The sequence below is a fragment of the Pristis pectinata genome, chromosome 3 (genome assembly GCF_009764475.1).
Source record: "Pristis pectinata isolate sPriPec2 chromosome 3, sPriPec2.1.pri, whole genome shotgun sequence".
Taxonomy (NCBI): domain Eukaryota; kingdom Metazoa; phylum Chordata; class Chondrichthyes; order Rhinopristiformes; family Pristidae; genus Pristis; species Pristis pectinata.
The window spans coordinates 130,237,875-130,264,272 of record NC_067407.1 but is presented as its reverse complement, the minus strand read 5'-3'; the positions used below and the strand labels follow the sequence as shown (position 1 = coordinate 130,264,272).

The following is a 26,398-nucleotide window of genomic DNA, read 5'->3' as shown; positions in this document are numbered from 1 at the left end:
GCCCCTAAGAGCCCTGCCATTTACTGTATACTTTCTTCTTGCATTTGACCTCCCAAAACACATCACCTCACACTTGTCCGGATGAAACTCTGTCTGCCATTTCTCTGCCCACATTTTCAACTGATCTATATCTTGCTGTATCCTTTGACAACCTTCCGCACTACCTGCAACTCCATCATCTGAACCTAAAAGTGAAAAAAACGTCCTGTTTCAAATAGGATGTATCTAAGTTGCTGAGGAAAGAAAAGGAGAAAGTTGTGCAGAACTCCTTGTTATTGTCCTCCAAACATCTACAGATTCAGAGGTAGTGCATAAGGACTGGAAAATTGCATGTGTTTACCCTTGTTCAAAAAATGATGCAGCGATAAACCCAATGACTACAGACCAGTCAGTTCAACCTCTGTGGTGGGGTAAATTCAACAAACAACTAATTTAATAGAGATTTTTAATGAAGTAACAGAGGGAAATGCAGTTAATATAATTTATAACCAATTCCAAAAGCATTTAATAAGGTGTCACATATAGACGTCATCGACTGAAGGCTTGCAACATAAGGAGCTGACCAGCATGGATAGAGGATTTGCTAATTAACGGAAAACAGAGCAGTAGCAAAACATTGTTTTCAAATTGGAGGCATGCATACAGTGGAATTCCTCAGGGGTTGATCCTAGAGGTATTGCTTTGTTTAATATATCATTGTGGCGACTCACCGTCTAGTCAGGCGAACCGGCTCGGCAGTCGGGTCGCGCGGCGTCGGAGCGACGAGGCCCAAGATGGCGGCGGGCCTCGTCTTTCCGAGCGACGGGGAGAACCCGCGTGCGGGAAAGTCCTGATGACGTAGGACTTACGTCATTGCTGGTTGTTTTGGGCGGGAACTTTCTCCCTTAAAGGGCCCGTGCAAGGCGGGAAAATAAACCAGTTCTGTTTGGCAATCCTCCAAGTAGAGTCTTGTTTTATTCCGCGGTAGCAACCGCTACATTGGTGACCCCGACGGTCCAAACGGCTTTTGGACCCGCGAAATGGACGACAGCGCAGCAGCCAACGCAGTGGCCCTCAAGCTGCCCACCTTTTGGACACTTCGGCCCAGCGTCTGGTTTGACCAGGCCGAAGCGCAATTCCACCTTCAGCAGATCACCTCCGACTCCACGAAGTACTACCATGTGGTTAGCTCTCTGGACCAGGAGACAACTGCCCAGGTTGGAGACTTCATCCAGTCGCCTCCGGAGGAAGATAAGTACCCGGCTTTCAAAAACCTTTTGATCCGGACCTTCGGCCTCTCCCGTCGTGAGCGCGCCACCCGCCTGCTTCATCTGGATGGCCTGGGGGACAGATCCCCATCCGCCCTAATGAATGAGATGCTGGCATTGGCCGAGGGACACAAGCCATGCCTGATGTTCGAACAGGCCTTCCTTGAACAGCTCCCCGATGACATCCACTTGTTGTTAGCTGACGCTGACTTCAGCAACCCCCGTGAGGTGGCCGCCCGGGCAGATGTCCTGTGGAGGGCCAAGCGCGAGAGCGGTTCGTCCATCAGTCAAATCACCAGGCTGTGAGCCCAACGCCCGCCTCGCCCGGCCCCAGCAACCGAGCAGCCACGCCACAGGAACGCAGACGACGACACGGGTGACCAGCTGTGCTTCTACCATCAGAGGTGGGGTGCGGAGGCCCGTCGATGCCGCCCACCCTGCAAGTTTCAGGGAAACACCAGGGCCAGCCGCCGCTGATGGCTACGGCGGCTGGCCGCCAACAGAGCCTCCTCTTCGTTCAGGACAAGAAATCTGGACGGCGTTTCCTCGTTGATACTGGAGCGGAGGTCAGTATTTTGCCCCCGACAGGCCGCGACACTCGTGACAGGCCACCAGGTCCTGTACTCAATGCCGCCAACGGTACAACAGTATGGTCTTTCGGCACCCGTACGCTTCAATTACACTTTGGCGGCAGCCGTTTTACCTGGACCTTTACCCTTGCCACCGTCGCCCGACCACTCCTAGGAGCCGATTTCCTTCGGGCCCACAACCTGTTAGTCGACCTGCGAAGGAAGCGGTTAGTCCACTCTAGCACTCTCCGGACCTATCCCCTGGGAGAAATCAGCCCACCAGCCCCGCGCCTGGACTCCATTTCCCTTTCTGGCGACGATTTCGCCAAGCTCCTAGCCGAATTCCCATCAATTTTGGCACCTTCGTTTACAAATTCTAGGCCCACACACGGGGTACGACACCACATCATTACCACAGGGCCACCCCTTCATGCCCGAGCACGACGATTACCTCCAGACAAGCTCCGCCTGGCAAAGGAAGAGTTCCGTCACATGGAGGAGCTGGGGATTGTTCGCAGGTCAGACAGCCCCTGGGCCTCCCCCCTGCACATGGTCCCCAAAGCCACCGGAGGGTGGAGGCCCTGCGGCGACTACCGCAGGCTGAATGACGCCACCACCCCGGACCGCTATCCCATCCCTCACATCCAGGACTTCGCAGCGAACTTACACGGGGCCCGCATCTTTTCCAAAGTGGACCTCGTTAGGGGATACCACCAAATCCCGGTCCATCCAGATGACGTCCCCAAAACTGCGATTATCACCCCATTCGGCCTGTTCGAATTCCTTCGGATGCCGTTCGGCCTTAAGAACGCCGTGCAGACCTTCCAGCGGCTGATGGACGCGGTAGGCCGAGACCTGGACTTCGTGTTCATTTACTTGGACGACATACTGATCGCCAGCCGTAACCGCCAGGAACACCTTTCCCACCTCCGCCAGCTGTATTCCCGCCTCCGCGATTTCAGCCTCACGATCAACCCGTCCAAGTGCGAATTCGGACTTGACTCTATCGATTTCCTCAGCCACAAAATCACCAGCGACGAGGCAACACCCCTACCTGCCAAGGTGGTTGCTATCCACCATTTTGCCCGCCCCGACACAGTCAAAGGCCTACAGGAATTCCTTGGGACGGTCAACTTTTACCATCGTTTCATCCCTGCAGCAGCCCGTATCATGCGCCCTCTGTTCTCGCCGCTGGCTGGTAAGGGCAAGGACATCACCTGGACTGACGAGGCTGCGGCTGCTTTCGTTAAGGCCAAAGACGCCCTGGCAGACGCCACGATGCTGGTACACCCCAGGACTGACATCCTGACTGCCCTCACGGTAGACGCGTCCAACACCGCGGTGGGTGGGGTACTGGAACAGCTACTCGAAGGCCGCTGGCGACCCTTGGCATTTTTCAGCAAGCACCTTAGACCGCCTGAACTGAAGTACAGCGCTTTTGATCGGGAACTTCTAGCGCTGTATCTGGCGGTCCGGCATTTCCGATACTTTCTAGAAGGCAGGCCTTTCACCGCTTTCACCGATCATAAGCCTCTGTCCTTTGCCTTCTCCAAAGTCTCCGATCCCTGGTCAGCTCATCAGCAGAGACATTTATCCTACATTTCCGAGTTCACAACTGACATCCAACATGTCTCCGGAAAGGATAATGTTGTTGCTGATGCACTTTCCAGACCAGCCATCCACAACCTATCCTTGGGTGTCGACTACACGGCCCTAGCTGACGCACAGCAAGCCGACAACGAACTGCCCAGCTACAGAACCGCAGTCTCGGGTCTGCAGCTCCGAGATTTCTTGGTTGGTCCAGGTCAGCGGACCCTACTTTGCGACGTTGCGACTGGTCAGCCCCGCCCTATAGTCCCTGCAGCCTGGCGGAGATGCGTTTTTGACTCGGTACATGGGTTGGTGCACCCGTCCATCAGATCTACTGTCCGACTGGTCGCCAGCAAGTTTGTCTGGCATGGCCTGTGCAAACAGGTCAGTGAGTGGGCCAGGACTTGTCCGCACTGCTAGACGTCAAAAATCCAGCGACACACCAAGGTCCCACCACAGCAGTTCGAGCCTACCCGTAGGAGGTTCGACCACATACACGTCGACCTCGTGGGCCCTCTGCCGGTTTCAAGAGGAGCCCGGTACCTCCTTACCATCGTGGACCGGTTCACGAGGTGGCCTGAGGCAACCCCCCTGACTGACATCACAACTGATTCCTGCGCCTGGGCGCTGCTCACAACTTGGGTCTCACGTTTTGGCGTTCCGGCCCACATCACTTCAGACAGAGGCACCCAATTCACTTCCAGTCTCTGGGCTGCATTAGCGAACCTGCTAGGGATGCAGCTGCACACCACCACGGCCTACCATCCTCAATCAAATGGGTTGGTGGAACGTTTTCACCGCCATCTGAAATCGGCCTTGATGGCCCGCCTGAAGGGTCCTAACTGGGTTGACGAGCTGCCTTGGGTCCTGCTCGGCATACGCATTGCCCCCAAAGAAGACCTCCGCACTTCGTCAGCTGAGCTTGTATACAGGGCGCCACTAGTTGTCCCCGGGGATTTCATACCTACCCTTCGGGACCAAGGGGAACAACCCCCAGCAGTCCTACAAAGACTGCGCGAGAAGCTTGGCGCCTTGGCCCCGATTCCCACCTCACGGCACGGTCAAGCCCCATCCTGCCAGCCCAAGGAACTACGGGACTGTAAGTTTGTTTTCGTTCGCAGGGGCACACCTCGGGCGCCATTGCAACGACCATATGAGGGACCGTTCCGAGTCATACGGAATAACGGATCCACTTTTATTTTGGACATTGGAGGCAGGGAACAGGTTTTCACGGCGGACTGCCTCAAACCGGCCCATTTGGATCTGCAACAGCCTGTCGAGGTTGCCACGCCGCGACGCAGAGGCCGCCCCCCCAAGCGGCAGCTGGCACAGCCCACGGACCTTGGGGACTGTATCGCCGGTTCTGGGGGGGGTTGTGTGGCGACTCACCGTCTAGTCGGGCGAACCGGCTCGGCAGTCGGGTCGCGCGGCGTCGGAGCGACGAGGCCCAAGATGGCGGTGGGCCTCGTCTTTCCGAGCGACGGGGAGAACCCGTGCGCGGGAAAGTCCTGATGACGTAGGACTTACGTCATTGCCGGTTGTTTTGGGCGGGAACTTTCTCCCTTAAAGGGCCTGCGCAAGGCGGGAAAATAAACCAGTTCTGTTTGGCAATCCTCCGAGTAGAGTCTTGTTTTATTCCGCGGTAGCAACCGCTACATCATAATGATTTGTACACGGGTACATTGGGCATAAATTTTAAATCTCCGTATGACTCGAAACTCGAGACACAGTGAACTGTGAGGAGGATTGTAATGGATTTCAAGGAGATATAGACAGGTTGAGGACTGTGGAGGTGGGGGGGTGAGCAGATGAAGGTTACTGATGAGAAATGTAGTGTTACGTTTTAGTAGGAAGAATGAGAAGAGGCAATTTAAATTAGAAGGCAGAATTCTAAAATGGTTACAAGAACACAGTGGTTTAGTAAATTTGCACAGTTCATTCTACATTGCAAAGCAGGTTGAAAAAGTGATTAGAAACGCATTTTGGACATAGAATATCAGAGCAACAAAGTCTCAACATGCATTTATAAAGCAGTGATTAACTCATAACTGGAATATTGTATCCAGTTCTGGGTGCCAGACTCTAGGAAGTATGTGAAGGCTTTACAGATGGTGGAGAGATTTACAAAAATAATTCCAGGGTTGAAGGACCTAAGTTATGTGCACAGAATGGAGATGCTGAGGTTATTCCCCTTGGAACACACGAGGTCCTGAGGAGATATGACAGAGGTATTTAACAACTTGAAAGAGAGAAATTATTCTAAAGAACTAGGGGACACAGAATGAAGGTGATTGGCAAATGGACCAAAAGTGACGTGAGGAAAAATATTTTTTACACAGCGAGTGGTATGGGTCTGGAATACGTTCCAAGGGGTAATGGTGGAGGCGAATTTAATTATAGCATTCAAGAAGGATCTGAATAAGTATCTGAAAGGAAAATAAATTGCAGGAGTATGGGGAGAGGATAGGGGAGTAGGACTAACTGGTAGCTTGACATGCCCAAAGGCCTCCTTCCCTATTGCAACCATTAGAACATAGAACAGTACAACACAGAACAGGCCCTTTGGCCCACAACGTTGTGCCGACATAGCTATTCCCTCCTACCTACAGAATGCCCATATCCCTCCATTTTCCTCTCATTCATGTGCCCATCCAAGCCCCTCTTAAAAGCCCCCAATGAATTTGCCTCCACCACCCTATCAGGCAACGCATTCCAGGCATCCACCACTCTCCCAGTAAAAAACTAAATGCCTCACGTCTCTTCTGAAGCTACCCCCTCTCTCCTTAAATGCATGCCCTCGGTATTGGATCACTCAATAATGGGAAAAAGATATTGCTTGTCCACCCTATCTCTGCCCCTCATAATTTTATACACTTCCAACAGATCACCCCTCAGCCTCTGCCACTCCAGAGAAAAGAGCCCAAGTTTGTCCAGCCTCTCCTGATAGCACATGCCCTCTAATCCAGGCAGCATCCAAGTAAACCTCCTCTGCACATTCTCTAAAGCCTCAACATCCTTCCTATAGTGAGGTGACCAGAAATGCATGCACTACTCTAAATGCGGCCTAACCAGAGTTCTATGGAGATGCATCATAACTTCTTGACTACTATACTCAATACCTCGATTAATGAAAGCAAGCATTCCATAAGCTTTCTTAACCACCCTGTCTACCTGTGTAGCCACTTTCAATGAGTCATGGACTTGCACCCCAAGGTCTCTCTGCTCTTCAACACTGTTAAGGGTCTTGCCCTTAAGAGTGTACTGCCTCTCAACATCAGTCCTACCAAGGTGCAACATCTCACATTTATCCTGGTTAAACTCCATCTGCCATTTCTCTGCCCACATCTGCAACTGATCTATATCACATTGTATCCATTGCCAGTCTGCTACACCATTCACAACTCCACCAATCTTGGTATCATCTGCAGACTTGCTAACCCACCCATCAACATACTCATCCAGGTCATTTATGTACATCACAAACAGCAGAGGTCCCAGCACAGATCCCTGCAGAACACCACTACTCACAGGCCTCCAACATTAATAAGTCCCTTCAACCACCATTCTCTGTCTTCTGTGGAAGATTCTGTGTGCATTTGTCAATAAGTAGATTTACTTAGTTAGAGGAAACAAATTGTGACAGTAATTCTCATCTAAAGAGCTATCCTGAAAGACTTTTGCAGGTTTACATCTCCTTGGAGCAGTTGGGAAATAGACACTGCTGTTGTTGGCATGGTTTGGGAATAGGCTTTGTTTTATAGCATTTTCTTCCCTAACATTAAGGATTTACTTGTAGAAATTTGACAAAATTTGGAATACAAGTTGTACAATGACAACAATTTTGAACAATACAAGCAATATACATGTATGCTCTGGTATTTACAGCAATTGAAAAACTGTACCTTTCTCTTTGATATGCACACAATTAACAGATCTAATTTACAGGCTCATTTTACAGAATATTCCCAAACGATTTAATTTTATCACATACAATATATAAACTGTGCTAATTAGTGAGGAGATTCTCAGAGCTCCAAAAGCCACAGTGTCAAGTAGAACAGACAATGATGGTAAATGAAAATCAAAGAAAAACTGCAGATAATGGAAATCTGAAATTAAAATTGCAAACACAGGAAACACTCAACAGGTTCAGCAACAAAAACAAAATGAATGTTTTAGTTTGAAGATCCTTCAACAGGATTGGGAAAGAGAGAAAGCAAAACATTAGTTTTAAATTGCTGAGAAGGTGGGGGAGGAAGGAGTAGGACAAAGGGAATTTGTCTGATAGGGTGAGGTAGGTTGCTGTAGGGATAAGTTGTATACTCCAACTCATCCCACATGGATTCCAATTGCAATTCTATCTTTCACAATTAGCATCCAAACAGGGTTACAGGCACGTTCATACTATCCAGTGTTTCTTGGGACACTGCATCCTGGGATACACACAAAATGCCATATCCACTTACATGTTCTTAACTGCTCGCTGCAACAGTACCCAACTCAGTCCTGACGAACCATTCACTCCGGATGAACCAGGAGATTTGTAATATGCTGAGCACTAGATCTGTGGCGTTTAGGGCTTGGGACCCAGAGTCATATAAGAAGTCCAGGTACGACTTCTGGAAGGCCATTGCAAGTGCAAAGAGGCAATTACAGACTAAACTGGAATCACAGATTAACACTTGACAGCTGTGGCAGGGCTTGCACAATATAATTTCCTACAAGGCGAGATTGGGTAGCATAATTGGCAATGATTCATCACTCCCAGATCAGTTCAATGCCTTTTATGCATGTTTTGATAGGGAGAACTATGTCACATCCACATGAGCCCCCACATCTCCAGATAACCTTGTAATATCGGTCTCTAAGGCCGACGTCTGGGCATCCTTCAAGAGGATGAATCCACGAAAGGCATCTGGCCCAGATGGCGTACTTGGCTGTGTACTAAAGATCTGTGCGGACCAACTATCTACGGACATACTCAACTTCTTGCTTCTGCGGTCTGAGGTTCAGCAAGGCACCTATTGTACCGGTGCCCAAGAAGAGCATGGTGACCTGCCTCAATGACTACTGTCAGGTAGCACTTACATCAACCGTAATGAAGTGCTTCAAGAGGTTGGTTATGGCGCGAATCAACTCCTGCCTCAGAAATAATCTGGATCTGCTCCAATTTGCCTACTGCTACAACAGGTAAACAGCAGATGCAATTTCTCTGGCTCTTCACTCTGCTCTGGACCATCTGGACAGCAGGAACTTGTATGTCAGGCTGCTGTTCATCCACTAAAGCTTGACTTCCTCATTGACAGACCTCAATCAGTGAGGATTGGTAACAGCATCTCCTCCTCGCTGATCATCAACACAGGTGTACCTCAAGGCTGTGTGCCTAGTCCTTTGCTCTACTCTCTATACACACGACTGTCTGGCTAAGCACAGCTCCAATGTCATCTTCAAATTTGCTGTTGACACTGCTGTTGTTGGACGAATCGCAGGTGGCGATGAGTCAGCTTACCCGAGAGAGATAGCACACCTGGTTGAGTGGTGCTGCAGCAACAACAACCTCTTGCTCAACGCCAGCAAAACTAAAGAGCTGTTTGTTGACTTCAGGAAGGGGAAGGAGGGCGAACATGCGTCAGTCTACATTGGGTGATCGGCAGTGGAGTGAGTCAGCAGATTTAAATTCCTGGGCATTAACATGGGTTAGATGGTCTTAGGCGAGGTTTAAAGGTTGGCACAACATCGTGGGCTGAAGGGCCTGTATTGTGCTGTACTGTTCTATGATTCTATGATATCAGATGACCTGTCCTGGCCCCAGCACATAGATGCAATCGTAAGGAAAGCACGCCAGCGTTTTTACTTTCTTTGGAGGTTAAGGAGGTTCTGCTTGTCACTGAACACTCTAACAAACTTCTACAGATGTACTATTGAAAGTATTCTGACTGGTTGTATCATGGTCTGGTATGGCAATTCGAATGCATAGGAATGCGGAAGGTGCAGAGAGTAGTGGACTCTGCCCAATATGTCACGGGCACATCCCTCCCCACCATCGGTATTATCTGCATGGAGAGTTACTTCAAAAAGGCAACATCTATTATCAAAGATCCTCACCATCCAGGCCATGCCATCTTTTCGCAGCTACCATTGGGCAGGAGGTACAGAAGCCTGAAGTCCCACACCACCAGGTTCAAGAACAGCTATTTCCCTTCAACCCTTCAGTTCTTGAACCAACTGGCAAAAACCTAATCACTAAACACTACAATATGACCACATGGCACTACAATGGACTCTGTTTTTTTTCTGTTCTAATTGTGTTTTCTTGTAAAAATTGGGTATAATTTATGTTTAATTTGTTTTTCTTGTGAATGCTGCTTATCTGACGCCATGTGCCAATGATGCTGCTGCAAGTAAGTTTTTCATTCCACCTGTGCAAACATGTACTTGTGCAGATGACAATAAACTTGACTTTGACTCACTATCTTAAAACTGTTATGGTTCACAGTTCCGCTTGATTTTTTTTACCACGTTCGATGCTGTAACAGATGAATATTTCCTTCCTTTCAGATGTTAAAGATCACAAATGTCAACAGCTCTTGAATTCCAATACCCTGCCTGACCTTCCTCTTTCACTTTCCCCCCACCAATCTTCCCCCATTCCACCCCCTGCCATGTTTTTATCACCCTTTCTTATGTTCCTTACCTTCTATCTCACCAGCCTCTGCATTCAAAGAGTCATAGTTTGCAACTTCCACCAGCTTCAACAGATTCCACCGCCAGACACATACTCCCTTCCTGAGTCCCTGGTCTATTTTTCCACCTCACCAACCAATTGCTTTCTTATGGCACCACAGGAGATGCCACACCTGTCCTTTTACCTCTTCTCTTCCCACCATTCAAGGATTCAAACCGTTGTTCCAAGGAGCAATTCACTTGCATTCTTCCAGTCTAGTGTACTGCCTTCACAATGTGGTCCCCTCTACAAACGAGACACCGACTGCAGATTGTGTGACTGCCTTCTGAGGAACCTGTGTTCAGTCTGCTGGCGTGACTCTGAGCTCCTTGTTGCCTGCAATTTTAATTCTTCATCCCACTCCCAATCTGACCCATCTGTGCCCTCCTGCATTGTTACAACAAAGCCAATGTAAGCTTGAGGAACAGCACCACATCGTCTGGGCACATTGCAGCCTTTGGGACTCAATATTGAACTCTACAACTTCTGATACTTTGTCTGTCTTTCTCAGAGATGCTTTCTCTATCTGCGTATGCCATCCATCTGTGATATTGGCTTAAATTTTCTTTCTCAGCCTGACCTGCCGGACACATCCTACAGCTCTGTATTTTGCAACTTTTACATCCTTTAATGTTTCCACTCTCTAACAGTCCTCATTTCATGGTGTTAGTTCATGTTCCCTCTCTCTGACTGCCCCAATTAATCCATCGATTGGAAAAACATCAATGTTACTTAGACTCTTTGGTTCTTCTCGCTTTTTCCTTCCCTATGTTAAACAGCACTGTTAGAATACAATGTTATCTATTATCTTTTCCAATGCACGATATTTATATCTTGTCCAACTTGCGTGTGTTTTCTATTCAGTTGTCTTTGATTGCAGACCACCGCCTGCTCTCTGGCCCTACCCACGGCCCCCTATCAGCTTGGTCTCACATCTATAAATCTGACAACTCTTCACTGAGCTTCTAAATCTGATTCATTTATACCACCTTCTTCTTAGGTAGTCTGTCCAGATTAAGGATGACTTATTTCCCTGTGGATCTGTGGGGTTGTGGGATCCACAGATTCTACCATGGCTGGGGCAAGGGATGCTCAGTTGGGCAGGTGAGTGAGTAGTATGCTCCTTCCACATAGTTTTTTCTAGGTTTCCAGACTCTGGAAGAAACCTGGGGTCCTCTATGGAGGGAAATAAACAGTTGATGTTTTGGGTCAAGACCCTTCGTCAGGACTTCTTGACCTGAAACATCGACTGCTTATTTCCCTCCATAGGTGCTGCCTGACCTGCTGAGTTCCTCCAGCGTTTTGTGTGTGTTGCACCAGATTCCAGCATCTGCAGAATCTCTTGTGTTCTCAGTGCCAACCTGGATGCTCTTTCCCCATGTGGTTATGGGCCAGGGATTCCCATTTGTCAGTGAGGATGTTATATTTCCTTCACGGAGGCTTTGAGAACATCCCTGAAGCATTTTCTCAGTCGTCCTGGTAATCTCTTGCCATGACAGAGCTCAGAGTAGAATGCCTGTTTCAGAAGTCTGGTGTCAGGCAAGTGAGTGATGCAGGCAGTCCATTGGAGTCAGCTGACCCTTCATGTGGGAGTTGGTTTGCTTATCCTGTCAGTAGATTTGGAGGATTTTGAGGAACCACATTAGATGGCACTTTTCCACATTTGCATAAAATAGAAAAAAAAATGGTTCAACCAATCATCCCTGAGGCAGCTGCTCAACACTCACCCCAATTCCAACATAACTCTTTCCTCATCAACCTAGATTGGTTTCCGGTTCCCCAGGTACAATGAATATTAAAATCCCATTTATTAACCCACATCCTGTAGCCTAGACTGTAGCATACTTTCCATTGCAGTGTCTCACAGGCTTGTGTGAAATCACTGCTCCTGGCTGAACAACTCAGTCATATGGACATCCTCAATATAGATTGTATCATCAGACTCACCTTGCAATGACTCGATTTGACTGGCCCTGTGCTGTTAGCACATATGCTCTTTTTATAAATATTTCAAAGTTGTTGCTGGTCATTAAAAGTCCCAGTAGTGGTATTAATGGATGAACATGTAATACTTTACTAGGAAATTCCTCAATCGAGCACCACCAGCAGATAATTAAGGCTTTTTCAAGTGAGTGGAGTTTGGCATATCTCTCTTTACCAGCTTGGTCGAGTTCAGCAATTAGTTGCATTTGTTTGGCATTTTCCTGGATAAGAGTATTTTGTCTGTCTTCAAAGTCCTTTAAAATGGACTTCAATTCGGCACGCTTCCGCCATGCTTCCGACACCAACATAGCATGCTCACAACTTCCTAACCTGTATGCCTTTGGAATGTGGGAGGAAACCGGAGCACCCGGAGGAAACCCACACAGACGCGGGGAGAGCATACAAACTCCTTACAGACAGCGCCGGAATTGAACTCGGGTCACTGGCGCTGTAATAGCATTACGCTAACTGTGTTGCTAAACTCTAGTGATTAGGGTTGTGCTGGTTGGTTCAAGAACCAAATGGTTGAAGGGAAGTAGCTGTTCTTGAACCTGGTGGTATGGGACTTCAGGCTTCTGTACCTCCTGCCTGCTGGTAGCTACAAAAAGATGGCATGGCCTGAATGGTGGGGATCTTTGATGATGGGTGTTGCCTTCTTGAGGCAGAACCTCCTGTAGATACTACCAATGGTGGGTATGTTAAAGACATAAAGACATGTTACGCCAACATATAAAACCCTTGTCAGTGAATACGGTAAAATCCATTAACATAGCACCCTCGGGATTTTGGCGGGGATGAACTGAAAGATTTTCCAGACTTCTGGATATTACTTCTATTAATGCACCACACACTTTTAATTCATCTTCTTTTTAGATGTTACTTATTAGTATAATGACATTTCCACTCTACCAGGTGAGTTTACAGGGATCACAGGACCACGTCCCTGGTGAGTTTCAAATGAGTGTGGGAACAAGGTACCAGTATGTTTAAAGGGAGCATGGGAAATAGGGTCCTGGTGAGCCAGATGCTGAACAATTGGGATTTTCGAATAACAGAACCAGAATCAGGTTTATTATCTCTGATATATGTCGTGGAATTTGTTGTTTTGCAGCAGCAGTACAGTGCAAGACATGAAGACAAAGAGTACTATAAGTTACCAAAATAAATAGTGCAAAAGAGGAATGATGAGGTAGTGTTGATGGGTTCATGGACTGTCCAGAAATCTGATGGTGAGGGGAAGAAGCTGCTCCTGAATCGTTGAGTGTGGGTCTCAGGCTCCTGTACCTCCTCCCCGATGGTAGTGACGTGAAGAGGGCATGTCCCAGGGTCCTTAATGATGGATGCCGCCTTCTTGAGGCACCTCGATAGTGGTGTGGGGTTGTGCCCGTGATGGAGCTGGCTGAGCCTACAACCCTCTGCAGCCTCTTTTGATTCTGTGCATTGGAGCCTCCGTACCAGGCAGTGATGCAACCAGTCAGAATGCTCTCCACCGTACATCTGTCAAAATTTGCAAGAGTCTTTGGTGACATACCGAATCTCCTCAAACTCCTCATTAGAAGTAGAGCCGCTGGCCTGCCTTCTTCGTGATTCCATCAATGTGTTGGGCCCAAGATAGATCCTCTGAGATGTTGATGCCCAAGAACTTGAAGCTACTCATCCTTTCCACCGCTGACCCCTCTGTTCTCCTGACTTCCCCTTCCTGAAGTCCACAGTCAATTCCTTGGTCTTGCTGATGTTGAGTGCGAGGTTGTTGTTGCGACACCACTCAACCAGCCGATCTATCTCACTCCTGTACGCCTCCTCATCGCCATCTGAGATTCTGCCAACAGTGGTGTCATCGGCAAATTTATAGATGGTTTTGAGCTGTGCCTAGCCACACAGTCATGAGTGTAGAGAGAGTAGAGCAGTGGCCTAAGCACCCATCCTTGAGGTGTGCCTGTGTTGATTGTCAGCGAGGAGTAGATGTTAACTCCCGATCTGCACTGACTGTGGTCTCCTGATAAGGAAATCAAGGATCCAGTTGCAGACGGCGGATTATCAGAGCTTTACTGTACTGCCAAACTACTTTCCTGTCTTTTACGTTATTTTCGTTGTACTCCTGGCTCATTTTCCTTTGATTTTATTAATTCTAATATGAAGAACAACTATTTGCAGGTAGTGACAGTTGCACCATTGCCATGTATAATATTGAGAAAATACATGCTTAAGTAACTAATGCTGTATACAAAATTCTTCTGAAGAGTGGCCACTACATTTGAAAGGAATTTAGAACAGAAGCAGTTAACTCCCAAAAGACGAGCCTTATTAGTTACTGAGTCATCAAGTGATATGCACTCTGTCATTCATCTGCACAGCCATTGTTTGGTAATTGGGTGACCTACTTTCCAGTGTGAAAAAACAATGAATATTGAGTAGATTTTTGTCAACTCAATGTAGATTCAAAGAACCCTTGCAAATGCAACAATTGTTCTTCAGATTAGATTTGTCTAGTCTGAATAGAAATGCTAAAAGATCATCAACTGATCTGCGTTAAAAAATGAAAACCATTTGTAGGTTAGAGTGAAAATGGCCATGACATTGAAGATTTGCATAAACCTGAAGTGAATGACTGAGCCTTGTAATTCGTTCAGATTTCCTAATCAAGGTAATGGCCAGAATCAACATTATATTTCTGTCACATGTTGCTGCTGAACTGAAAACAGTGGGCCTACACAGAAAGAGAGAATCCCAGTCTGATAGGACAGAGTATTGGAAGATCATAAGAAAGTCCCCTCCATACGTTTCATTGATGTGGTACTCACTTGCTGGAATTTGTATACATTTATACGTAAACATATAAAATTATAGAAAGCATCCTATCCAGATGCTTCACAGGTTGGTACCACAAATGCTCTGCCCAAGACCGCAAGAAATTGCAGAGAGCTGTGGACGCAGCCCAGTACATCACACAAACCAGTCTCTCGTCCATTGACTCCATTTACATTTCCTGCTGCCTCGGGAAAGCAGCCAACATAATCAAGGACCCTTCCCACCCTGGTCATTTTCTCTTCTCCCTCCTCCCATTGGGCAGAAGATACAAAAGCCTGAAAGCACGTACCAGCAGGCTCAAGGACAACTTCTATCCCATTGTTATCAGACTCTTGAACGGACGTCTTATAAAAGAAAAAAATCTGGATCTCCCAATCTACCTTATCATGGCCCTTGCACTTTATTTGTTTACCTGCATTACACTTTCTCTGTAACTGCAACACTATATTGTGCATTCTGTTTTCCTTTTTACTACCTCGATGTAATTATGTACGGCATGGTCTGTCTGGACAGCATGCAAACAAAAGCTTTTCACTGTATCTTGGAACATGTGACAATAATAAATCAATTCCAATTCCAACTAGGTTATAAGCAAATGTCCTGCTACTTCTTTAGATAACACATCTGCAATGTTCACAGCTTATTTTAGTTTTTTAACAGTGGAAATAGGAGTAAACTATCACAACTGACAACCTTTATAATTAACTCACATCACGCTAAGAATAGTGAACTATGCGTGATTTAGTCACCCCAGGATATTGTTCTTGTGTTCAAAACATCCTCCACAGAAATTATTATTAGAGAAGAAATTGGTCCTATCAGTTAAAGTCACAGAGCTGTAGAGCACCGAAACAGGCCTTTCAGCCCACCAAGTCCATGCTAACTGTCAATCACCCATTTGCATTAATTCTTTATATTCTCCCCACATTCCTGTCAACTTGGACCATATTCTACCACTCATCTGCCATCTAGGGACAAGTTACAGTGGCCAATTAAGGCATCTGACAAGGTCCTTCATGGGAGGCTCACCTAGAAGATTAAGATGCATGGGATCCATGGTGAATTGGCCGTTTGGATTCAGAACTGGCTGGCCCGAAGAAGACAGAAGGTAGTGGTTAATGGGACTTATTCTAGCTGGAAGTCTGTGACTAGTGACGTTCCTCAGGGATCCATACTGGGACCTCTGCTGTTTGTGATGTATAAAAATGACCTGAATGAAAATGTACATGGGTGGGTTGATAAGTTTGCAGATGATACGAAGATTGGTGGCGTTGTGGATAGCATAGGGGACTGGCAAAGGATACAGCAGGATATAGATCAGTTGTAGATATGGGCGGAGAAATGGCAGATGGAGTTCAACCCAGCCAAATGTGAAGTGTTGCACCTTGGGAGATCAAATGTAAAGAGACAGTACACTGTTAATGGCAAGGCACTTAATAGTGTTGATGAACATAGAACATTACAGCACAGTACAGGCCCTTTGGCCCATGATGTTGTGCCAACATTTTATCCTACTCTAAGATCTATCTAACCCTTCCCTCCCATATAGCCCTCCATTTTTCTATCATTCATGTGGCTATCTAAGAGTCTCTTCAATGTCCCTAACGTATCTACCTCCACCAGCTCTGCCGGCAGTGTGTTCCACGCACCCACCACTCCCTGTGTAAAATACTTACCTTTGACATCCTCTCTATACTTTCCTCCAACCACCTTAAAATTATGCCCCCTCGTGTGAGCCATTTTTGCCCTGGGAAAAAGTCTCTGACTGTCCACTTGATCTATGCCTCTTATCATCCTGTACACCTCTATCAAGTCACCACTCATCCCCCTTCGCTCCAAAGAGAAAAGCTTCAGCTCACTCAACCTATCCTCATAAGACATGTTCTCCAATCCAGGCAGCATCCTGGTAAATCTCCTCTGCACCCTCTCTAAAGCTTCCATATCCTTCCTATAATGAGGTGACCAGAACAGAACACAATACTCCAAGTGTGGTCTAACCAGAGTTTTATAGAGCTGCAACATTACCTGGCGGCTCTTGAACTCAACACCCCGACTAATGAAGGCCAATGCACCATATGCCTTCTTAACAATCCTATCAACCTGCATGGCAACCTTGAGGGATCAATGGACGTGGACCCCAAGATCCCTCTGTTCCTCCACACTGCTAAGAGTTCTGCCATTAACCTTGTATTCTTCCTTCAAATTTGATCTTCCAAAGTGTACCACTTCACACTTTTCCGGGTTGAATTCCATCTGCCACTTCTCAGCCCAGCTCTGCATCCTATCAATGTCCTGTTGTAACTTACAGCAACCTTCTATACTATCCACAACATAACCAAGCTTCATGTCATCTGCAAACTTACTAACCCACCCTTCCACATCCTCATCCATGTCATTTATAAAAATCACAAAGAGCAGGGGTCCCAGAACAGATCCCTGTGGAACACCACTGGTCACCGACCTCCAGGCAGAATATGCTCCATCTACAAATCATCCATGGACAACAACCTTGTTATTTTTGCACCTTTCCAAAGTCTGCCTCACGATCTGCTCCTTGGTGTCCCTGCTGCTATTGGTGGGCTCTGTAGAATACTCCCAAATAGAGAGATCCCTCCCTTCCTGTTTCCGACTTCCACCCACACTAACTCAGTAGACGATCCCTCCAGAACATCCTCCCTTTCTACAGCTGTGACACTGTCCCTGATCAGCAAAGTCACTCCCCCACCTCTTTTACCTCCATCCCTGTCCCTTTTGAAACATCTAAACCCCAGAATATTTAGCCGCCATTCCTGCCCTTGTGACAGCCAAGTCTCTGTAATGGTCATCACATCGTAGTTCCATGTACTTACCCATGCTCTAAGTTCATCACCCTTGTTCCTGATACTCCTTGCATTCTCGCAAAGGGATCCTGGGGTCCAAGTTCATAGCTCCCTGAAAGCGGCTACGCAGATTGATTGGGTGGTAAAGAAGGCATATGGCATGCTTGCCTCAATTAGTTGAGGCATTGAGTTCAAGAGTCGGGAAGTTATGCTCAGCTTTGTAAAACTTTAGTTTTAGAAAGCTGAGCATAACTCATAATTTTACTGCATCTGGAGTATTGCGTTCAGTTCTGGTCGCCTCATTATAGGAAGAATGTGGAGGCTTTGGAGAGGGTGCAGAAGAGGTTTACCAAGATGCTGCCTGGATTAGAGGGCATGTGCTATGAGGATAGGTTGGACAAACTTGGGTTGTCCTCTCTGGAGCGGCAGAGGCTGAGGGGAGATACGATAGAGGTTTATAAGATTATGAGAGGCATAGATAGAGTAGACAGCCAATATCTTTTCCCCAGGGTTGAAATGTCTAATACCAGAGGGCATGCATTTAAAGTGATGGGGGTAAGTTCAAAGGAGATGTGCGGGGCAAATTTTTTTACACAGAAAGTGGTGAGTGCCTGGAATGTGCTGCCTGGGGTGGTGATGGTGGCAAGTACGATAGAGGCATTCAAGAGGCTCTTAGATAGACACATGATTGTGAGGCAAATGGTAGGATTATGGACACTGTGTCGGCAGAAGGGATTAGTTTAGTTGGGCATCTTATTACTAATGTAATTGGTTCCGCACAACATTGTGGGCTGAAGGGCCTGTTCCTGTGCTGTACTGTTCTATGTTCTATGTTGTATGTGCTAACCCACACATCTTTGGGATATGGAAGAAAATTGGAACACCTGGAGGAAACTCATGGAGTTTCTGTGACCCCATACAGACAGCATGAAGGTCAGGAGTAAACCCAGGCTGTTGGAGGCATGAAACTCTAGTGGCTGCACCACTGTTCCGACTGAAGATTGTGCCTGGAGGAACTCAATGGGTCAAGCAGCATCTGTGAATTGTTGACATTTTGGGTCGAAACCTTGTATTTGTCCCGAAAATTTGAAAATCCCTTTCCCCCCCCACAGACGCTGCTCGACCCATTGAGTTCCTCTTGCAGATTGCTTTTTTGCTCCAGATTCCAGCATCTGCAGTCTCTTGTATCTCCTGCACTCTGTGATGCACAGATCAGTTTTTAATAACCTCAAAGGAATGCAAACCACAACAATAATTTCATAAATCAGAAGATACCCAATTTCATGATTTGTTTTTGTGATTTCCAATGGGCATTAGATGTGCACCCCCCCCCCACCCAATTTAGTGCACCAAATATGTCTAAAGTCTAACTTCTAGGCACAAATATTCCTTCTTCCTTGCAACATGGGCAAGTAATTGTCAAATAAAGATCAACACAGATAAATGCAAGGCTGCACAGTTTGGTATGAAGAATAGCTATGTATTACTTGGAAGGTGTAAGTCTAAGCAGGGTAACAAATCAACCTCAGACTACAAATAGGTAAATCATTAAAACTTGTGGCACAAATTAGAGTTAAAGGAGCAAACCAACACTTGGGATAGATTTGAAAAGTAGGGAAGTTATGCTAAACCTGCATCAAACCTTGCTTAGACCTCTTGGTTAGAAAGGGTGCAAAGAAAATTAACAAAATATAAGATAAAATATTCATTTATTAGTCACAGGTACATTGAAACACAGTGAAAAGCATCTTTTTGCGTTACTGAGAATGTGCTGGGAGCAGCCAGCAAGTGTCACCACTCTTCCGGCGCCAACATAACATGCCCACAGCTCCCAACCTGTACGTCTTTGGAATGTGGGAGGAAACCAGACCACCCAGAGGAAACCCATGCAGACACATGGGGAGAACATACAAACTCCTTACAGACAGTGGCAGGAATTGAACACGGGTCATTGGTGCTGTAATAGCGTTATGCTAACCGCTACACTACCATGCTGTCAGAATAAATGTAATTCTTTGTATATCAAAAAGGATGAACAGACTGGGTCCTTTTTCTACTGAGAAAAGAAGGCTGAGGGATGACCTAATAGAGGATTGATTTTCTACGATTCTTGTTATCTGCACATTGGGTTAAAGGGTGAGTGGAAAGAAATTGAAATCACACATAATTTGGTGTAGGAAGAGGCCAGTTATCTTCTTGCACCTTTTCTATTGCTGTCTGCTCATGTTCACAGCAGTAGCATAATGAAAATAACACATTTCCCCCAAACACCCCCTCAACATAAAAAGTTAAACACATTTTTAAATTTAAACAGTTGCTCAATTAGAAATGTAAAATCAATCAACTACAAGCCCAGAATAATGACTGTAAATATGTCTGCCAATGCGATGAAGCAGATATGGCAGGTGTCACCATATGAACCTTAATGGACACCAATACATTATTTGACTATTTTGTAAGGAATATTCCATCAAATATACAACAACATAAAGGCATTAGATAGAGGGCGAGCAGTGGCACATGACTCCTCAAATCCACTCCACCATTCAACAAAGTAATAGCTGATCTTCATTTTCCTGCCTAGTTCCCATATCCTTTGATTTCCTTGAATTCTAAAATTCTATTGACCTCAGCCTTGAATATCTTAAATGTCTAAATATTTTCAGCTCTCTGGGATATAGAATGCCAAATATTCACAACTGTCAGGGTGAAGAAATTTCACCTGATCTCACTTAACCCGACCACTTAACATGTGACCACACCCCCTAATTCTAAACTCTATGGCTAAGGAAAACCATCTCTCAACATCCAAGTCCTTTTTGATTCTTGTTAACTTTTCCCTTATTTTAATTTTTAATAATGTTTAATCTTCTATAAATGTTTCATTGATTTTTAGCAGTTTTAGAATGATGTAATGATTTTCAATGTTACAGGTTTGCCAGCTAGGGATATGGCTTGACTGGCTGTTAAACATTTTTCCAATAATTTTTGGGCAGGGCCTGTCCTAACTCTCCACCCCTACTAATGCTAAATCATTACTCCCATGCAATCGTGTTGCACCTGACCTTGCTGATTAAATTTAGGTTGGTTTGAGAGTGTAACTTGACAACAAGTGATCCTCTGCCAGCAAGTTTTAGCCCAATATTTTCCTACACAAAATTGTCTGCCCTCAGACATGGTAGATAAAGGGCAATCTTGTATAATACATTTTTCATCACACCCTGTCAGTCCTTCAGAGGAAATATCTTACATTGTGGAGATGTGCAAAATCATTGACTATACTTCAGAAGGTGTTGGTGAATTTCCCCAGCTTTTAAGAAGACAGAGCTCCAATTTAAATGGTAATTCTTCAATGATAGTTTGTAATTGTTTTCACAAGGACAGAGGATGAGAATGTGCTTGTTGGATTTATTAAGTAGAAGTATTCCTTTTTGCAGAAAATGATCAACAGCTGAAATTGGGGCACTCGACTCATTTAATAAGCAGCAAATAATCAGCAGTCAATCACAAAGCTGGCTACAGGCTTTTTGTTTAAAAGTGTTAATCCTCAAAACCTGCAAACCTGAAACTTAAGCAGTGGACTGCCTAGTGGGATCTGAATAAGACCTAAAAGATCTGACTTAATATAATAGATAGAGTAATGTGTAGTGTTACCGTACCATATGAAGTAAAAAGGCAAGGAAATGCTTTGTGAAATGATTAAGGTTAAGGCTCATAATCTCAACGTGAGCAAACAGAAAGTGTAGATAAGTATCCCACAGGAAAACATTGCTGCCTCGTACCACAACAGCCAACATTAATGAATAATAGAAGTCATAACATGAGCTCATATTATAGCTAAATGCTGCAAGGTTAACAATAATACTTTGATTACACACTGTAATCTTGCCTTGCCACTTTCTGATATTGGTCAGTAAACCTAGTGCTGTGATATTGTTATTAAGTAATTTCCAGGTGAGATAAGGTAATACAGTTCAGTTTCCTAAACTTCAAAAAAGTGTTTCACTGGTCATTGTTTTATGAAGTTTGAAGCCTCTCAAGATCTTGAAGGCTGTTTATACAAATGGAAGTTCTATCCTTTTCTTTCCTAAAGCTACATCCATGATCATCTGGACTATTAACTTAAAGTGTATGACCAAATTCTTCTTGTAATTTTGCATTCTACATTTTGGTTTCCAGCTTAATCTGTGACTATCCTGAAAAGTGGGATTTAATTATATTTCATCTAATTGCATCAAGATGTATATAATTCAGATAGAGCTAAATAAATTGAAGTAAAGCACAAAGCATAGGAAATATAATAAACTATTAACAAGAAATAAAATTAATAATAAATCAAAGGAAAATAACTATATGATATTGTGAACACAAAAATAAAGTCAAGTACTAAATCACATTAATAGCAAAGCCGCTCCTTATAATTTGATACACTGCCTAGCTTTCTTTCTGTTACAGACACTGGACCCTGTAAGCCACTTAATGTGAAGGTGAAGAGCGTACAGTTTAAAGTGAAGAACTTAAATAAACTGACAATTTTAAAATTTCTATTTGGAGACATGTAATATTAAAAAAGTTTACATCAAATTTGAAAAATGAAAAATATGGTTAAACTGGAATAGATTATCATCTCTCAAACTGGGACGTAGTTGAATCCGGATTAATGAGTCACATTTGCTAAAAAGGGTTGCATTTAAGACAGAGTTCTGTACAAAGGTTCCTACAGACTGCATGATAAACAACCGGCTCATAATACTTGAAACTAATCCAACATACTCTACTCGAATTTGAATTAAAGTACTTTTACCACTGATTACCATTTTATCATTATACCAAAAGGTTATGAATAGAAAAGGTAGTTTAAATCTATATGGTGGCAATATTTAATGTGCCAATAACCAAAAATATAGAAAATCAGATATGCTAACTATTGGCTGATAAGCTGAAGATTGATTTATTATTATATTGTGATCACTGGTTTACAAAATATTGAGTTGAAGCTGACCACAAAGCAAGGGTAGAGAAAGTACATTACGGGCAACCCCTGCATAATGGGAGAGGGGCGGGGGGTGCATTCCTAGAAAATGGCCCGTATTGCAATTTTCTATAATGCAAATCTGCACGTTCTAATCTGCCCATGCATCAAGAAATGGGAGTTGAAAAAAGATTGTTCTTCAAATGTATTGAAGATTGATCACCCTCACCCTATCACTGCAATTTTTGGATTACCAAGGATAGAGTTTGGCCATTCATCTGCTTCTGCTAACCGTGTGATTGCTTTTGTTACATTAATGGCCAAATGATCCAGTTTGCTTAAATGGAAGGATCCAATACCCCCTACTACTTTTCATTGGTTCTCTCAAACTTTATCATGTTTAAACTTGGAAAAAATTAGGAGTGGTACTGTTGATCCTTCGCTTAAATTTGAAGATATTTGGAGTCCATTTATTCAATATTTTCACGTGATGTAGATCCCCTTTCAATAAATTTCCAACTTAGAGGAGTGGAGTTGACGACATAATATTGCTCTGTTTCTACTGAGAAATTTTAGTCCAGTCTTTTCTTTTTGTTTGTTTTTTTTTGAAATTTTTCTGTTTAGTTTAGCTTATGTTATTTATAATTTTTCTTATTGATTTGGGTTTTTTTTTCCCTTTTTTAAAAATTTATATAATAAATCTTTTTCTTTTCTTTCTTTTATATTATACTCATTTACTAAGAGAGCGTTGGATCTACAGATTTTTTTATTTTATTGTTCTTTATGATTATCTATGCCATGATTGTTATCCAGATCTCTTTGCATTACACGTACAAACATTGATGCTATATATTAATCTGTATTAATTTGAAAACTAATAAAAAGATTGAAAAAGAAGAAAAAAGATTGTTCATTTATTTACATTTTTTCCACATAAATTCCACGAGAGTGAAATTTATTCCATGTCACAAACTTCTGGGTAGTGATTTGTGAAATTTCCATTACCCAAGTGGGCATAACGCAGGAGTCACCTGTATTCCCAGAGGGGATAGAAATGACAGATTTACTTTTGTTAACTACAGGCCCCTATTGATTATTCTGTTTATGAAAAGAAGTTGAGTTAAATATGAAAAATACAGGATGTTTTACATGACAGGTCCTCCCAGCTTACTTACGTCTGACTGGTACAGCCAGTATATAAAAATTAGCTATGGGAGACTGGCAGGATGGATTTGCTGGCTGCAGGCACCTTCTGCCATGTGGGAACTCAGTTCATGGCAATATCATTGCTTCTTACAGAGAAATCTGAATGGTTGAGTTAAACATCCTGGTTTAACTACATGTTGTCCTATGTTGGTCTATGTTTTCATTTAAATATATTGCGGGGCCGCCGCATTTCCGAGCAGTTCTCAGGAACAGAACCCTGTGGTAACTTGGGGAGGAACTGTATTTCACCAATGCTGGGCAGTCTCATTACAACAGCCATAATGAAAAGATGTTCAGTAACAGCTTGATGCTAAATGAAAGAAGTCCAAGATCAACAAAAGTACATTGAGGAGCAATTAAGTTCTTCAAAAAATATATGCTTTTTAAAATAAACACTGAAAAGAAACAAAATACATAATGGAAAGATTAAGCCATTCCTATTTCAACATCCAGTGACTGAAAGCCTAAGCTGTAGTCACAATCAATATTTAATGCATATGACATTTTGAAAATATAATTTTCAGATTTTGTATTTCATGTTAACATTTTTAAAATGTAGTTAGTCAGAGATTACTTACCAATCTTAAAAAGACTGGACACTCAAAAGGTTTATGTTCAGACCAGAAATTATACATAATCAAAGTCATTACATATAACTAACTGGGTTCCATGCTTCAATAGATATTCATTCATCAGTATAGAAGCGTTCTTCTGTTGTTTCCCTTTGTGGCCTCAAATAAGAGTTACCTGATTTTAATTACACTGACCATCATGGCACTCCATTGCATCGAACAAGATGTTACTCTATTATAGAAAATGCCGTTAAATAAATTCAGATTAAGACCTCTTAACAAATAGTGTGGGAATGTTGAATACCTCTGTTTCATTCTTTCATGCATTGTTCCATGCTGGATACACTGGTTTTCCATTTCATCATTTCTTGCTTGCAGTTTCTCCAGTCTGTCCTGTAAGTATTCTTTCTCCTGGCAAAGTTGGCCAACTTCCGCTCTAGAATATATAATTTAGCAGGTGAAAATAGAGAAAAATGAGAAAAGACCAAAAGAGGATTAAAAAATGGTATTTGCGCACAAATCATTATCATGGGAAGAGGCAAAGAGGAGGAACGGGAAGGTAAAATATTAATTAGAGGATGTCTGACTCTGGAATATTTGACCACATTATCAAGAGATGTTACAGCAACAACAACAGCAATGTGCATTTATACAGCACCTGTAAAGAGGAAGGATAATTTACAATGAGCCATACACTGAAATAGCAACCTTTGGATGACTTCAAGTTTACAGAAGGTAGACAGTGGGAGAACAGCCAGGAGTATTTTCATTCATCATCAAGGCAGCATTTGACTGAGCATAACATTAAAGATGACTTGCAAAAGTAAAATAAACAGTGGTCTTGAGGAAAACTCTGTGTTGTCTGGTGTATTCTTGTAAGTGATCGTGGCTGTAGGAGACCAGTCATCAGAGTCACTGACTTCTTAACGGGAGCGGCTTTTGGCTTTTCCCCAATTCTAAGGTTATGAGTGAGCTTATTTTCCGATGATTCTACAGTATACTGTTCCTTTCAAAACTCCTGCCACTGAGGATCAATGTCACTTACAGCAAGAAATGAATAACATTCAGACTTGGGGCAGCTATTACATGTCACGTTAGTACCACATGAATGCCAGCTAATGATGATTCCCAGTAAGTGGAAACTAGCTGCATCTACTGCCATTCAGTGACACAATCACCTGGGTACTCTTCCCATAAACATCCCCATAGACTTCCCTGCACAAGCCATATCAATGTTGTGAATGCAAAATCAGGGTACAGACTCTGTGTCAAGTGGCTTACAATTTTTGAATATTTGGGACCTCAATATCATCCAGGGTGAGGAAGAACAATTGATCAGTAATCCTGCCTCTGAATTCAATATTTATACTCTCCACTAAAGAGGTGCACAAGAACTGGAGTATATGGTAGATCAAGTTGCCCAATCTACTTCAAAAATTGTAACATCTACCACTGAGAAGATCAGGAGGTAAACACCATCACATGGAAGTTCACTTCCAAGTCTTATTCATTGTTGCTGAGTCAAATTCCTGAGTGTAATTCTAATACCTGACAACATTTTGGGAGCAATACCTTTAAAAACTGCACTACATTGCCTTATCCCGTTCAGTGTCAAGCTTCTTGATGTTACTCTGGCTCTTCACCTCTTTGCACCACCATTAGCACCTAGAACTCATCACCAGTTCCAATGCCCTCACTCCCTGTCCAGGCAATGTTTGTAGGCAGTAGTATTTAAGGAGAAAGCCCACCACTACCTTTCAAATACATGTTAAACTGGGCAATAAGGGCATCTTCACCAGCATTGGCCACAAAACAAATAGATAGACTTACTATGAGGGCTGCTACATTTCAAGTTCTCTTTTAATTATTATCAAACTAGGTATAACTTCTGTATTCAGATTATTTCTT

The 26,398-nt window shown here is 44.0% G+C and overlaps 1 protein-coding gene across 2 annotated transcripts in view; it reads right to left on the bottom strand.

The window, feature by feature from the left end:
* sdccag8 (SHH signaling and ciliogenesis regulator sdccag8) overlaps positions 1-26,398 on the bottom strand; it is a 312,707-nt gene that overhangs the window by 47,255 nt on the left and 239,054 nt on the right. For both annotated transcript variants that reach the window (XM_052013084.1, XM_052013083.1), the window contains exon 16: positions 24,795-24,926. In XM_052013084.1, coding sequence (XP_051869044.1) covers positions 24,795-24,926 — 132 coding nt within the window. The remainder of the gene's footprint in view (positions 1-24,794; positions 24,927-26,398) is intronic.